Here is a 15,691-nt window from a genome sequence, read left to right as displayed (position 1 = left end):
TCTTTGACAAAGTGCCGCATCGACTGTTAAATAAGTTAAAAGCCCATGGTGTTAAGGGTAAGATCCTGGCATGGATAGAAGATTGGCTGACGGGCAGAAGGCAGAGAGTGGGGATAAAGGGGTCTTTTTCAGGATGGCAGCCGGTGACTAGTGGTGTACCTCAGGGGTTGGTGTGTGACCACAACTTTTCACAATATACATTAATGATCTGGAAGAAGGAACTGAAGGCACTGTTGCTACGTTTGCAAATGATACAAAGATCTGTAGAGGGACAGAAGAGAAAATGCTGGAAAACTCAGCAGGTCTGGCAGCATCTGTAGGGAGAGAAAAGAACTAACATTTTGAGTCCGATGACTCTCTGTCAAAGCTAACAGACAGAGAAAGTATTGAAACTTATAGGATACTGCGAGGCCTGGATAGAGTGGACGCAGAGAGGATGTTTCCACTTGTAGGAAAAACTAGAACCAGAGGACACCATCTCAGACTAAAGGGACGATCCTTTAAAACAGAGATGAGGAGGAATTTCTTCAGCCAGAGGGTGGTGGAACTCTTTGCCGCAGGAGGCTGTGGAGGCCAAATCACTGAGTGTCTTTAAGACAGAAATAGATAGATTCTTGATTAATAAGGTGATCGGAGTTATGGGGAGAAGGTAGGAGAATGGGGATGAGAAAATATCAGCCATGATTGAATGGCGGAGCAGATTTGATGTGCCGAGTGGCCTAATTCTGCTCCGATGTCTTATGGTCGTATGGGTGTCGTAATTGTACTCAAGGAGTCAATTACAGTTGTAAGGAGAGGCAACATCTTAGCAGGCTCTTCAACTGGGTAGAACCTAAAAACGAAAAAGGAGCAATCACATTGCTAGGAGTGTTCTCTAGGCCCCTTAACAGTCTGAGAGAAATAGAAGAGCAGATATGTCAGCAAATTTTAGAGAAGTGTAAAAGTAATAGGGTTGTGATAGTGGGGATTTGAACTTTCCCAATATTAAATGGGGTAACCATAGTGTGAAAGGTTTAGAGTGAATTGAATTCTTAAAATGCATCCAGAAGAACGTTTTAAGCCAGCACGAAGAAGAACCTACAAGAGAGGGGGGCGGTTCTAGACTTAATTTTCAGTGACAAAGCTGGGCAAGTGGTTGATGTATCAGTGGGGGAGTATTTTGCAGACAGTGATCATAACTCTGTTAGAGTCAAGAATGTTTTGGAAAAGGACAAGGATGGGCCTGAGATCAAAGTTCTAAACTGGGGGAAGGCCGATTTAAATAAGATCAATATGATTTGGCCAGTGTGTACTGGGAGCAAATAGTTTCAGATAAATCTGTGACAGAACAATGGGATGAATTCAAGAAGGAAATAGGGAGAGTACAGGGCCAACATGTTCCAATCAAGCAAAGCGTGCGACCAACAAATCCAGTGAACCCTCGATATCAAGGCATATACAGCATTGGATAAGGAGAAAAATGGAGGCTTATGGAAGATATTGAGGGCTCAGAACAGCAGAAACCCTCGAGGTGTGTAGAATGTTTTCATAGTATTTACAGTGCAGAAGGATGCCACTTGACCCATTGCGTCTGCACAGTTTCTTAAGCTCTCAATTCTATCCTATCCCCGTAATCCAGTAACCCCACCTAACCTCAGGGCAATTTAGCATGGACAATCCACCTAACCTGCACATATTTGGACTGTGGGAGGAAACCCGGAGCCCCGGAGGAATCCCACCCAGACACTTTTTGTTCCTAAGGGGGAAAGGTTTAAGATATATATATATTTTTTAAAATATTAAATCTAGAGTGCCCAATTCATTTTTTCCAATTCCGGGGCAATTTAGTGTGGCCAATCCACCTAGCCTGCACATCTTTGGGTTGTGGGGGCGAAACCCACGCAGACATGGGGAGAATGTGTAAACTCCACACAGACAGTGACCCATAGCCGGGATCGAACCTGGGACCTCGGCGCCGTGAGGCAAAAGGGCTAACCCACTGCACCACCATGCAGCCCTCCCCACACAGACACGGGGCGAACGTGCAGACTCCGCACAGACAGTGACCCAAGCCGAGAATCGAACCTGGGACCCTGGAGCTGTGAAGCAGCTGTGCTAACCACTGTGCTACCGTGCCCCCACCCCCTCTGCGCAAGAGGGAACTTAAAAAGGAAATTAGGAGAGCAAAAACAGGACTTGAAAGGATACTGGCAGGTAAAATAAAGGAAAATCGTAAATTGTTTTACAAGTGGATTAAGGGGAAAAGGATAACTAGGGAAATGAGTAGGGCCCATACTGTAGAATACTTGTAGGTAGAGTTCTAAATGAATACTTTGTTTCGATGTTCACTAGTGAAAGGGCTGACGTGTGTATGGAAATTAGGAAGAAGAATTGTGATAAAATTAAAGAAATTAGTCTGGCAGGCTTAAAAGTAAACAAATCTCCAGACCCAGATGCAACGTATCCCAAGTTGTTGAGAGAGGCAAGGGAGGAAATAGCAGGAGCCATGGCAATCATTTTAAAATCTTGTCTGTCCACAGGAGAGGTGATGGAGGACTGTTGGATAGCCGACGTGGTACCATTATTCAAGAAAGGAGAAAGGGATAAACGAGGAAACTACAGGCCAATCATTCTAACCTTAGTGGTGGGGAATCTATTGGAAGCAATTCTGTGTGTGGACGAATTAACATAATTAATCTGCATTTGGAGAGTCAGGGATTAATCAAGAACAATCAGCATGGTTTTGTTAAGGGGTGGTTAGGTCTGACCAAACTGATTGACTTTTTCGAAGAGGTGACCAGGTATGTTGATGAAGAAAATGCACTTGACAAAGTCTACTTGGATCTCAGCAAGGCATTTGATACGATCCCACAGTGCAGACAGATAGCGAAGATAAGAGCCCATGGGATCCAAGGAAATTTGTCAAATTGGATCCAAAGATGGCTGAGCGGCAGGAAGCAGAGGGTGATGGTCGAGGGTTTTTTTTTTTGACTGGAAGCCAGTATCAAGTGGGATCCTGCAGGGATCAGTGTTGGGGCCTTTATTGTTTGTGGTTTATATAAATGATTTAGATATTAATGTAGCAGGATTGATCAGTAAGTTTGCGGATGATACGTAAATTGGTGGGGTGGTAAATAGTGAGGAGGACAGACTTCAATTACAGGAGGATATAGACTATAGACAGGCTGGTCAGATGGACTAATCAGTGGAAAATTCAATCTGGATAAGTGTGAGGAGCTGCACTTGGGCAGATCCCTTAAGATACCAGAGCTGGTGGATACAGTGGTTAAGAAGGCATATGGTATACGTGCCTTTATTAGCCGAGGCATAGAGTTTAAGAGGAGGGAGGTTATGCTGGAACTGTTGGTTTGGCTACAGCTAGAGTATTGTGTGAAGTTCTAGAATCCACATTTTAGGAGGGATGTGATAGCACTGGAAAGGGTACAGAGGAGATTTACCAGGATGTTGCCTGGGCTGCAGTTTTAGTTATGAAGAAAGATTGGAGACACTTGATTGTTTTCCTTGGATCAGAGAAGAATGAGGGGGGTCATGATTAAGATGCATAAAATTATGAGGGGCATAGATAGAGTAGATAGGAAGAAATGTTTCCCCTTGGTGGAGGGATCAATGACCAGGGGGGCATAGATTTATGACTCATGACTCAGCCAAGTCTGAACTCAAGACATTGTCTCGGTGGGCAATTGGAAGGGAGGGAAGCAGCAGAGACAGCTGATCGGATTGCCTCAATCTTAGTGACAAAGAAGCTCCAGGAACTTCTCACATTTCTTGTTGGCGGTGCGGATGAAGGAGGCGGGGAGAGGGGGAGGCATTAAAAAAGATATCTAAAGATATTAAAAAGCTTCACCACACTGTATTTAACACCAAGCTGTTTATTTGAATTGTATCCAGAATATTATAACTGGACACTAACACCAGCAGAAACAGACCCCAATAAACATGGTTCAGTCCTGAATGTGCTAAACAGCACAATCTAATAGTATTTACTTGTGAACTCTCTGGTGTGTCATCAGGTGGGATGACTGAGTGAATCCCTTTCCACACTTGGAGCAGGTGAATGGTCTCTCCCCGGTGTGAACTCTCTGGTGTGTATGCAGGTTGGATGACTGAGTGAATCCCTTTCCACACTTGGAGCAGGTGAAAGGTCTCTCCCCTGTGTGAATTCGCTTGTGGTCAGTGAGGTCATTTGATCGCCTGAACCCTGTTCCACAGAGGGAGCACTTGAACGGTCTCTCATCGGTGTGAACACGTTGATGGTACATCAAGTCCCCGGAACTTTTGTAACAATTGCCACAGTCTGAGCACTTAAAAGGTCTCTCGGCAGTGTGAACCTGCTGGTGTCGCAGCAGGCTGGATAACTGAGTGAATCCTTTCCCACACTCAGAGCAGGTGAAGGGTCTCTCTCCAGTGTGAACCCGCTGGTGTGTCTGTAGGTTGGAAGAGCGATTAAATCCCTTCCCACATTCGGAGCAGATGAACAGCTTCTCGCCAGTGTGAGTCAGCTGGTGTTCAGAGAGTTGCGATGATCGTATGAAGCCAGTCCCACAGTGAGAGCACTTGAACGGTCTCTCATCAGTGTGAACACGTTGATGATATATCAGTTCCCCTGAACTTTTAAAGCACTTTTCACAGTCTGCACATTTAAAACACCTCTCCCCAGTATGAATTAGCTGGTGTGTCTGCATGTTGGATGACTGAGTGAATCGCTTCCCACACTTGGAGCAGGTGAACGGTCTCTCCCCGGTGTGAATTCGCTGGTGTGTTATTAAGTGGTATAACCGGGTGAATCCCTTTCCACATGTGGAGCAGATGAACGGTTTCTCCCCAGTGTGAATGCGCTGATGAACCTCGAGCTGAATTGGAAAATTAAATCCTTTCCCACAGTCCCCACATTTCCACAGCTTTTCCGCATTCTGACTGCATTTATGTCTTGACAGGTCAGATGATCGGCTGAAGCCTCGTCCACACACAGAACATGAGAACGGTTTCCCCCCACTGTGAACAGTGCTTTTTCCTTCCATATTCAAAATCCGATGATACTCAGGTCACGATAAATTGGTCAATTCTGTCAGATCCTGATGTGATGTTGGGTTTCAGTTTCCCTACTGCAAACCCCCCTCTTCTGAAACCCTGTGAAACTGATTAAAACAGAAAAAAGGGAGTGAGAGAGAACCCACAAAAACACAAAGGCAGGTTGTGAAATTGAGCTGAATGAATCTGGCACTTGCAAAAGTGATTTTGTAAGCTGCTGGATTGTAACAAGCACCGATATGTTTCACGAATGTTCCTCAGGTGAGGGACCCAATCTGATCCTATGCAAGTGTTTGGCATCTCATGAAAATAACAAGGGGGCATTCACATTGCTGGGAGTGTATTATAGACCCCCAAACAGTCAGTGAGCAATAGAGCAGCAGATATGTAGACAATTCACTGAGGTCTGTGAAAATAATAACAATAATAGGGTAATTATATAACGAGGTTTCAACTTCCCCAAGATTAATTGGGATAGTCATAGTGTAAAGGGTTTAGAAAGGAGGATTTCTTAAAATAGACTCATGGGAGCTTTTTATGTCAGTATGTAGAAGGTCCAACAAGGGATTGCACAGTGCTGGATCTAATTCTGGGGAATGAAGCGGGACACTTGTTTGAGGTGGCAGTGGGGGAGCATTTTAGCGAAGGCGACCATGATTAACTTTGTTATGGAAAAGGAAAAAGATGATCTGCAAAAAACAGTTTTGGATTGGGAGATGGCAGATTTTGTTAAAATAAGGCAGGATATGGCAATGTAGCTTCTTGTGGGAAAATCTACAGCAGAGCAGTGGGGAGGGGGGTGGGGATGTTCAAAAAGGAAATAATAATAATCTTTATTATCACAAGTGGGTTTACATTAACATTGCAATGAGGTTACTGTGAAAATCCCCGAGTCGCCACAGGTTAATAGGGTAGTTAAGAGGCATATAGGACACTTATGTTTTTCAGTTATGGCATTGGTTTTAAGAGCAGGGAGGTTATGTTGGAGCTGGACAAAACTTTGGTTAGACCACAGCTGGAGTACTGCTGGTTGTCTCACAACAGGAAGGATGTGACTGCACTGGAGAGGGTGCAGAGGAGATTCATCAGGATGTTACCTGGAATGGAGCATTTGAGCAATGAAGAGAGGCTGGATCGCCTTGGGCTGTTTTTTTTCGAGCAGCGAAGGCTAAGAATGGATCTGATTGAGGTGTACATGATTATGAGGGGCAAGGTAGATAGGAAGCAGCTGTTCCCCTGAGTTGAAGGGTCAATAATGCTTTATGGCGAGGACCAGGAGATTCAGAGGGAATTTGAGGAAAACATTTTTCACCCAGAAGGTGGTGGGAGTCTGGAATACAATGCCGGGATGGGTAGTTGAGGTGGGAAACCTCACAACCGTTAAAAGTTATGTGCATGACGAGCACTTGAAATGTCATAATTTTCAAATTATGGGCCATGTGCTGGGACATAGGCACAGTGGTTAACACTGCTGCCTCACAATGCCAGAGACCTGGGTTCTATTTGAACCTTGAGTGACTGTGTGGAGTTTGCACGTTCTCCCTGTGCCTGCGTGGGTTTCCTCCGGGTGCTCCAGCTTCCTCCCATAGTCCAAAAATGTGCATGTTAGGTGGATTGGCAATGCTAAATTGCCCCTAGGTGAGGTTACGGGGATAGGGTTGGGGATTGGGCCTATGTGGGGTGCTTTTTCAGAGGGTCGGTGCGGACTCAATGGGCCGAATGGCCTCCTTCTGCACTGTCGGGATTCTATGAAGTGGGATGGTGTTGATTTAGAATAGTTTTGTCAATGCAGACTGTATGGATCAAAGTGCTTATTCTGTACTGTATGACTCTATGACTCAGAACAAATAGAGAGGGAGAGAGCTAGCTGTGGCAGGGTGTAAAGGAGATAGATTTCATGTATCTGCAACACAACCAGAATTTTCACAGAATCTCTGAAACCCAGAACCTCCAGCAACTCAAAAGACCAGGTGAGAAGGTATAAATGGACACCATCACCGCTAAACTCCCCTCCAAGTCACACACCGTCCTGACTTGGTTGACATCATGTACTGGATGAGCTGAAATTTCCTCCATTTAAATATTGGGAAGTGTGACAACTGGAACAATTTAGGAATATTGGCCTCTAAATATTGGGACAAGAGTTAAAAGCCTGGGGGTTTAGTGTGTTTTAAAAAGATTTTTGAAGGGCGGCATGTGGCGCAGTGGATAGCACTGGGTCTGCAGCGCTGAGGACCCGGGTTTGAATCCTGGCCCTGGGTCACTGTCCGTGTGGAGTTTGCACATTCTCCCTTTGTCTGCATGGGTTTCACCCCCACATCCCAAAGGTGTGCAGGTTAGGTGGATTGGCCACGCTAAATTGTTCCTTAATTGGAAAAAAAAATAATTGGGTACTCTAAATTTTTTTAAAAAGGTTTTTGTTTTGCTTCTAGGAAACAGAAGGTGGAATTGATCAAGGAACGTGTTTTTCAATCTGGGCTAATGGACCGGGGAGATCCCTGGAAAGTTAATGTGCCTTTGCAGACTGCAGGCTTAATTTGGTTTTTCGATTGGGGAGATGAGATAATTGTTGGGTAGAGTTAAGGAAGGCAGAGAGAAATTTTGAGAAGCTGTGGAGAGAGGCAGTTTTGGAGAAAGCTATTAGTAATACAGGGTTTTCGGAGAAAGGCTTTTGGAACTGAAGTCTGATTTCAGATCTGGCAACCCTGTTTTTTCTTCAGACCACAAGTGAAGGCAGTTTTCTTTCTCAGGAGGAAATAATATTTGACAATATAGTTTTGTCTGAAGACAAGGAAGAGGCTGAAACAACCCAGCTGAAGCATGCTATTTGAAGACGTTCAGTCAGTGTCTGAAGGGGTTCTAACCAGAACCAGAATCTGTTGTGTACCGCAAGTATTATTCCATGCCCTGCTAATTTTAAAATGGATTAAGAGCTATATGTTTCTTTCTTGTTGTCTAGTGAGAAATTATATAATTGTGTTAAGGGGTAATTGTAAGCTGTTCTTTTCTGGTGTAAAGTTAAATGTTTAATATTGGATTTATAATAACATTTTGTTTTAGAAATAGCAAAGTCCCTTTTTTAGGCAATCACTCCGGTCACGAACCATTCTTTCCGCACAGTCTGAAAACAAACTAAAATATTGGGGTTTCGGTCTAGTTTGCGAGGCACTGTTGGGGTCTTGTCTGAGTTCATTCAGCACGGTAGCACAGCGGTTAGCACTGTTGCTTCACAGCGCCAGGGACACGGGTTTGATTTCCGGCTTGGGTCAGTGTGTGTGCGGAGTCTGCACATTCTCCCTGTGTCTGCTTGGGTTTCCTCCGGGTGCTTCGTTTCCCCCCCCCACAGTCCCAAAAGGATGTGCTTGTTATGTGATTTTTCTTATAAATAAATAAAAAATACTTTTTGCTCAATTAAAGTGCAATTTAACATGAGCAATCCACCAACCTGCACATCTTTTTGGCTTGTGGGCGTGAGACCCAAGCATGCACGGAGATAATGTGCAAACTTCACACGAACAGTGACCCGGGGCCTGGATTGAACGCAGGTCCTTGGTGGCCTGAGACAGCAGTGCTAACCACTAGGCCACCATGCTGCCCTCTCGTTGATGAATTAGACATTTTGAATTCTCCCTCAGTGTAACTGAACAGGTGCCGTAACGTGGCGACTAGGAGTTTTCACAGTAACCTCATTGTAATTAAAGTAAGCCTACTTGTGACACCACTAAAGATTATTATTAATAGAAGACTGAAGCAATTGTCTTCAGACCCTGCTACAAACTGTATTCCTGAGGCAGCAATTCTATCCCTTTCCCCCCAACTCTCCGAGATTGAACTAGACTGTTCAATACTTTGGTAGCATATTTGACCAAGAGATGAGCTTACACCCACATATCATCACCAAGACCACCTATTTCCACTTCAGCAATATTGCCCGATCCCACCCCAGTCTCATCCGCTGCTGAATCTCTCATCTATTCCTTTATTACCTCTAGACCTTTTTAAATTTTCCAATTAAGGGGCAACTTAGCATGGCCAATCCACCTACCCTGCACATTTTTGAGTTATGGGGGTGAGACCCATGCAGACACAGGGAGAATGTGCAAACTCCACACAGTGATCTGGGTGTTCAGAATCCAATGGGAAACAATAGGAAACCATCCTATTCGGTTTGGGCTAGGATTCTGATTGAGCTGTTTTCAAAGCTTGAGATAAATCTTCATTCTGCACCAGGGACCCGGGCTCAATTCCGGCCTTAGATGACTGCGTGGAATTTGCATGTTCTCCCTGTGTCTGCGTGCATTTTGTCCGGGTGCTCAGGTTTCCTCCCACAGTCCAACGATTATCATAGAATTTACAGTGCAGAAGGAGGCCATTCGGCCCATTGAGTCTGCACCGGCTCTTGGAAAGAGCATCCTACCCAAGGTCAACACCTCCACCCTATCCCCATAACCCAGTAACCCCACCCAACACTAAGGGCAATTTTGGACACCAAGGGCAATTTATCATGGCCAATCCACCTAACCTGCACATCTTTGGACTGTGGGAGGAAACCAGAGCACCCGGAGGAAACCCATGCACACACGGGGAGGATGTGCAGACTCCGCACAGTGACCCAAGCCGGAATCGAACCTGGGACCCTGGAGCTGTGAAGCAATTGTGCTATCCACAATGCTACCGTGCTGCCCATGTGCAGGTTAGGTGGATTAGTCATTCTAAATTGCCTCTTAGTGGCAAAGGATTAGGTTAGCTGAGGTTATAGGGTGACAGGGATAGGACGGTTGAGTGATCGGAGGTAAGGTGCACTTTCAGAGGAGCGATGCAGACTCAATGGACCAAATGGCCTCCTTCTGTACTGTGGGAATTTCTATGATTTTCATTCTGATTCTCTGATTTTAACCGTTCTATCATTTGCCTGGGCCACAAACTCTGGAATTTCTGATTTAAACCTCTCCACCTCTCTTTCCTCCTTTAAGGTACATTAAATTGACATTGAAAGATTTATTCTGTTAAAGTTACAATATAAATACAAATTATTCTCACTGACTTCGACATTTCTCGTTGTTCTGCCTCATCAATATGACACTGTAACTCAGTGTGAAGCAGTTTGATGGACAAGTTGTTTCCATTGTCATTGAAAAGATTGAATAGTGTCCCAATAAACATGGCTGCCACGCCTGCGCCGTTTGCACTTTGCCAGCAGCAAAAATGGCGGCTATTAATCCAGGTCAGTAACTTGGATAAAGACCCAGCCGCGTTCGGTGCAAACAAGGGACCGATAACTTCGTTTTCCGGTTTTTCGATTTACAAAACATGTTTACGAAGCCTCCACGCGCACCCGCCGGATCCACCCCTGCCTCTGCCCCACTATTTTCTCCATTTACCGATTGAACATCAAATAAGAAAAACCCTCACCAGCGCCATTACTTAAACTGCGCACGCTCCATTCCCAGCAGAGCTCCACCTCTCGATTCCTCTCTTCCTATTGGCCGTGAGCTACCGCCAATCAGCCGGGCACTGTGAGGTGTCAGGCAATCATCAGAAGGGAGGCGAACGGGTGTTCAGAATCTAATGGAAAACCATGAATATTGTCCCATTTGGTCTGGGTTAGGTTTCAAAGCTTGAGATAAATCTTTATTCTGCGGCAATCCTGAGCAACAGACCACTAGGTTTTCAGCTGATTTGTCCTTCCACAAAATGTTGTTCCCAAGTGGGGTGGTTAGCCCTGCAGCGGCAGGGACCCAGGTTCAATTTCAGCCTTGGGCCACTGGAGTTTCCATGTTCTTCCTGTGGGTTTCCTCCGGGTGCTCCGGTTTCTTCCCACAGTCCAAAGTTGTGTAAGTTAGGTGCGGTTACGAGGATAGAATCATAGAATGTACAGTGCAGAAGGAGGCCATTCAGCCCATCGAGTCTGCACCTGCCCTTGGAAAGAGCACCCTACTTGAGCCCCATTTCTCCACCCTATCCCCTTTATCCCCCTAACCCAACCTGACGTGTTTGGACACGAAAAGCAATTTAGAATGGCCAATCCACCTAACCTGTACATCCTTGGACTGTGGGAGGAAACCAGAGCACCCGGAGGAAACCCACGCACACACGGGGAGAACATGCAGACTCCACACAGACAGTGACCCAAGCAGGGAATCGAACCTGGGACCCTGGAGCTGTGAGGCAACTGTGCTAACCACTATGCTACCGTGCTGCCCTGATTGGCTGGGGAATGAGCCTAGGTAGGGAGCTCTTTCAAAGGGTCGGTGCAGCGATGATGAGCCATGCACTGTCGGGATTCTATGAAGTGCAATCAAACTGCACGGTTTGACATTCTGGGTCTGTCACTGTGGTTATGAGCAATATTTCTGCAGTGTCCTGGTTATCACAATCACTTTATACGTGAATGGTTTAAAAGGGGACAGGAATATTCTCCAAATTCACTGTTCTAAAATTCCTCACTTTTATTGTTGAATATGATATCAATTGAAATATTGAATATTTGGTTGTCATCGTTTCATTTACATACACTCAATTGTAGAGCTTTCTGCTGGCACCAGGTATTTGGAGAGTGTGGGACTGCAACAATGCTGCTTTTCTCTGTCTCATTTGCTGTGGAGCTGAGGAAGAGAGAATAATTGATGGGTTTGCCTGACTAATAGTTTTGATGATTTCTAATGGGTGAGATGTAGATACATGTTAAGTCTAACTGCATTTTTGAAATAAATATGTATGATCATTCATATTATGATTGAAATCTATATTGCATTGAGACATACATAGAAGAAGCAGCCATTCAAGCCTGCTCCGCCATTTATTATGATCATTGCTGATCATCAAGTTCAATAACTTTATCCCGCCTTCACCTCCATATCCCTTGAGCCCCAAAAGCTATATCTAATTCCTTCTTGAAATTACACAGCTTTTTGGTCTTAACTACTTTTTGTGATAGTGAATTCCACAGATACACCACTTTCTGGGTGAAGAAACTTCTCCTCACCTCAGTCCTAAAATGTTTACTCTTTATCCGCAAACTATGACCGCTAGTTTTGGACTCCCCCACCATCAGGAACAGTCTTTCTGAATCTACTCTGTCTAATCCTGTTAGAATTTTATAAGTTTCTAGGGGTGGACTCCCCCACCATCAGGAACAGTCTTTCTGAATCTACTCTGTCTAATCCTGTTAGAATTTTATAAGTTTCTAGGGGTGACACAGTGGTTAGCACTGCTGCCTCATGGCACCGAAAACCCGGGTTCGATCCCGGCCCCAGGTCACTGTCCAGGTGGAGTGTGCACATAATAATAATTTTTATTGTCACAAGTAGGCTTACATTTACACTGCAATGAAGTTACTGTGAAAACTGTTACTAGTCGCCACATTCCGGCGCCTGTTTGGGTACACAGAGGTAGAATTCTGAATGTCCAAATTACCCAACAGCACATCTTTCGGGACCTGTGGGAGGAAACTGGAGCACCCGGAGGAAACCCACGGAGACTTAGGGAGAACGTGGAAAGGGCATTGATGAGGCCAAACATCAAGTACTGTGTGCAGTTTTGTATCCTTATCTGAGGAAGCATGTTCTTGCTCTGGAGGGAGTGCAGCAAAGGTTTATCAGGCTGATTCCTGGGGTTGCGGGACTGTCATATGAGGAGAGACCAAGTCAGTTAGGATTATATTCATTGGACTTCAGAAGAGTAAGAGGGGATCTCATAGAAACTTATAAATGTTTTCTTTATAAATTTAGAGTACCCAATTATTTTTTTCCCAATTAAGGGGCAATTTAACGTGGCCAATCCACCTACCCTGCACATCTTTGGGTTGTGGAGGTGACATCCACGCAGACATGGGGAGAATTGGACAGCACAGGAGCACAGTGGGTAGCACTGTTGCTTCGCAGCTCCAGGGTCCCAGGTTCGATTCCCGGCTTCCTTGTCTGTGTGGGGTCTGCATGTTCTCCATGGGAGGCATTGGGCAAGACCTGTCTGAAACCTCACGTCCATGAAGTGTGGAGCATGGTTGAAGATTACCATCACTGGAACCACCAATGTCCCCATGACAAAGAAGCTGATATGGGTGTAGACCCTGTGTACCTGCGAGAAGAATGACAACTCCTTCTCCCCTGCCTGTGTGAACCTCCCTGGATCCACTGCCCACATTTGCTCCATAAATGCCCCTAGTTCGTTTGCCATGTTTGATGTCTTCCCGGTGTTGGAGTTTTGACCTGTCCGTCAGCGGCTCCTGTATGCAGTTAAAGCACCCCCCACCCCAACCCCCACCCCTTCACCCCATGATTAGTTAGTGGGTATCTATGTCAGGGAGCTATGTCATGCTCATTTTTATAAATTCCGTGTTGTCCCAGTTGAAAGCGTACGCATTCATTAGGGCCACCAATTCACATCCAGAACATCGCTGACCATGATGTACTGTCCCTTGGCTCCGTAACTGTCCTCGTTGTGCTAAATGTCGTCCTCTTTCTAAGCAGTATGCACCCCCCCCCCCCCCCCCCCCCCCAGAGCTCTCGTCCCATAACATAGTTCTGTCCCACCATCCCATTCTCACCTGCAGTCAGTCGTTTTCCCTCAGGTGTGTCTCTTGGAGGAAGACTATGTCTGCTTGCATACTTTTCAGGTGTGCAAAGCCTCTGGATCATTTCACCTTGACGTTCCAGGTGACCATTCTAATGGCTTTTCTTTGCCCGCCCCCCCGCTCCTGCGGGATGAACCATTCTTACCTTGAGGATGCGCCCCTGCACTCCGGGTTTCCCTTTGCTAGGGGGCTATCCAACTGGCCGCCAACTTTGTGTCCGGCATGTGGGTGAGCACATGCACTCCGAGGTTTCCCTTTGTCTGGGGACCCTCCCAAATGGCTGTTTGTGGAGCCATATTGTTCCTTGGTACCTCGTGTGGCCTGTTGTAGCCAGCGTAGAGGCCTTCCCGCCCCCCACCCCCAAATGTCCCTTTGTTCCCCTGTGGTTCTGCTTCTCTCCCCTTCTCTACCCCCTTTTTCCTACTGTTGTCCCCCCCTCTGTTCTCCCCTCGCTGATGGTGTATACCCCCACCCACCCACCATTGCCAGGAGCTCTCTCCCCGGTGGGAGGTGCACCGCGCCCCCCCTATCATTCGTACCTCCTTGCGCTAGCTTTCCCGCGAATGTGGTGTCCTAGGGTCTGCCCGATCCCCTCTGTCACCTGCTCCTTTGATTACCCCTCTGTCTCCTCCTCACACTCTCCTGCACTCTGCTGCCCTCGCCCCCTCCTTTCTGTGCTCTGGTTCCCAGGTTCTGAACAAGGCGGAATAGTTCCATGCAAATTGTGCTTTAACATTTTCCGCTTCTCAGGTGTCTGCCTCATCGGTATCTCTGTTGCTGTTTACCCAGCCCATTATTTTGGATGAACACATCCGCATCCGCAGAGGTCGTGAATAATGCTCCCTGCCCTGGTACATGACCTAAAATCTGGCTGGGTACAGCTTCCCAAACTTCACTTTGCTCCTGTACAGGCAGCTTCGCTTTATTGAACGCACCCCAGCTTTTTGGCTGGAGTGACCTATGAGCTCTGTCAATCTCCGGTGGGTTGGGGAAGTTGTCCTTCCCCACCAGGTTTCCCAGCATCTGGGCCACCTAGTCTGTCGGGTCCCTACTCTTGGTTCCCACTGGCAGGCCTACTCTGCTGATGTTTTGGCACCTCGACCGGTTCTGCTTGTCCTTGACCTTTCCCTTCAGGTTCCCCTGGGTTCCACCAGCCTAGTTTTTTCTGCCTCCAGGGCAACGGTCCGGTCGCCTTGATCTCTCAAGCCTTTTTCCAGATCCTTGATCGTGTTTCCTTTTCAAAAAAAATATAAATTCAGTGTATCCAATTCTTTTTTTCCAATTAAGGGGCAATTTAGCATGGCAACTCCACATACCCTGCACACCTTTGGGTTGTTTGGGTGAGACCCACGCAGACAAGGGGAAAATGTGCAAACTCCACACAGCCAGTGACCCGGGGCTGGGATTGAACTTGAGTCCTCAGCGCGTGAGGCAGCAGTTCTAACCACTGTGCCACCATGCTGCCCTCTTGATTGTGTTTCCCTGGGCCTCCAATCTCCTTTCCAACTTGTTGGGGGCCACATACATGGCGGCCACCCCCTTGACCGCTGCCTTGATCTCGATATTGATTTAATCCTTTAGTTCCCTCATGAGGAACTTTTTCCATCCATTCTCCGGGGGAGGGGCGGGGGGTGGGGAGCTCGTTTTGTGGCTTGCTGGTCTCTCTCTCTATGGTGTGGTCAGGGAGCCGCCCCACCCTCTGCCTCGTGGGTCCACCGATCCGCCCACTCACTTCTCCTGTCCTTTCCTGCTGCTTTTGGCCAATATGTGGCCTCTGGAGCTCCTGCTCCCCAGCATCTCTCCTTGTCTGTGTGTTGTGGAGGGTGAGGGGATGTTTTTGTCCGATGTTTGCAGACTAATTTCGGTCAAAAGTGCCTATATTCTGGTTCTTCGGAGGAGAGCCACCTTTTGTGCGTCTGCTCAGCACATCACCATCACCGTAAGTCGAAGGCTAGTCCTGTCCCTACTATTTTTTAGTGTCATCTCATGCAGGCATTTGATTTCTCTGACTATCAATTTTCTTATCCTTCTTGCTGTCTTTTTCTCTTGTTCTTGATTCCCTCTGCTCTGAGTCCTTACATAGGTTCCCAT

At 46.4% G+C, this 15,691-nt stretch overlaps 1 protein-coding gene across 2 annotated transcripts; it reads right to left on the bottom strand.

The window, feature by feature from the left end:
* Positions 1-3,853: 3,853 nt before the first annotated feature.
* On the bottom strand, positions 3,854-10,488 carry LOC140420805 (uncharacterized). 2 transcript variants are annotated; one of them, XM_072504853.1, is made up of 2 exons: positions 10,441-10,488; positions 3,854-5,135 (listed from the first exon to the last, which is right to left on the bottom strand). In XM_072504853.1, exon 2 carries the CDS (start codon positions 5,016-5,018, stop codon positions 3,981-3,983), a length of 1,038 nt encoding a protein of 345 aa, XP_072360954.1. In that variant the 5' UTR covers positions 5,019-5,135; positions 10,441-10,488; the 3' UTR covers positions 3,854-3,980. The 2 variants fall into 2 exon arrangements, with proteins under 2 accessions (XP_072360954.1, XP_072360953.1); XM_072504852.1 differs by lacking the exon at positions 10,441-10,488 and adding an exon at positions 10,073-10,432.
* Positions 10,489-15,691: the final 5,203 nt, after the last annotated feature.

The sequence above is a fragment of the Scyliorhinus torazame genome, chromosome 5, assembly GCF_047496885.1.
Source record: "Scyliorhinus torazame isolate Kashiwa2021f chromosome 5, sScyTor2.1, whole genome shotgun sequence".
NCBI classification, from domain to species: Eukaryota; Metazoa; Chordata; class Chondrichthyes; order Carcharhiniformes; family Scyliorhinidae; genus Scyliorhinus; species Scyliorhinus torazame.
This window is presented reverse-complemented; position numbering and strand designations above follow the sequence as displayed.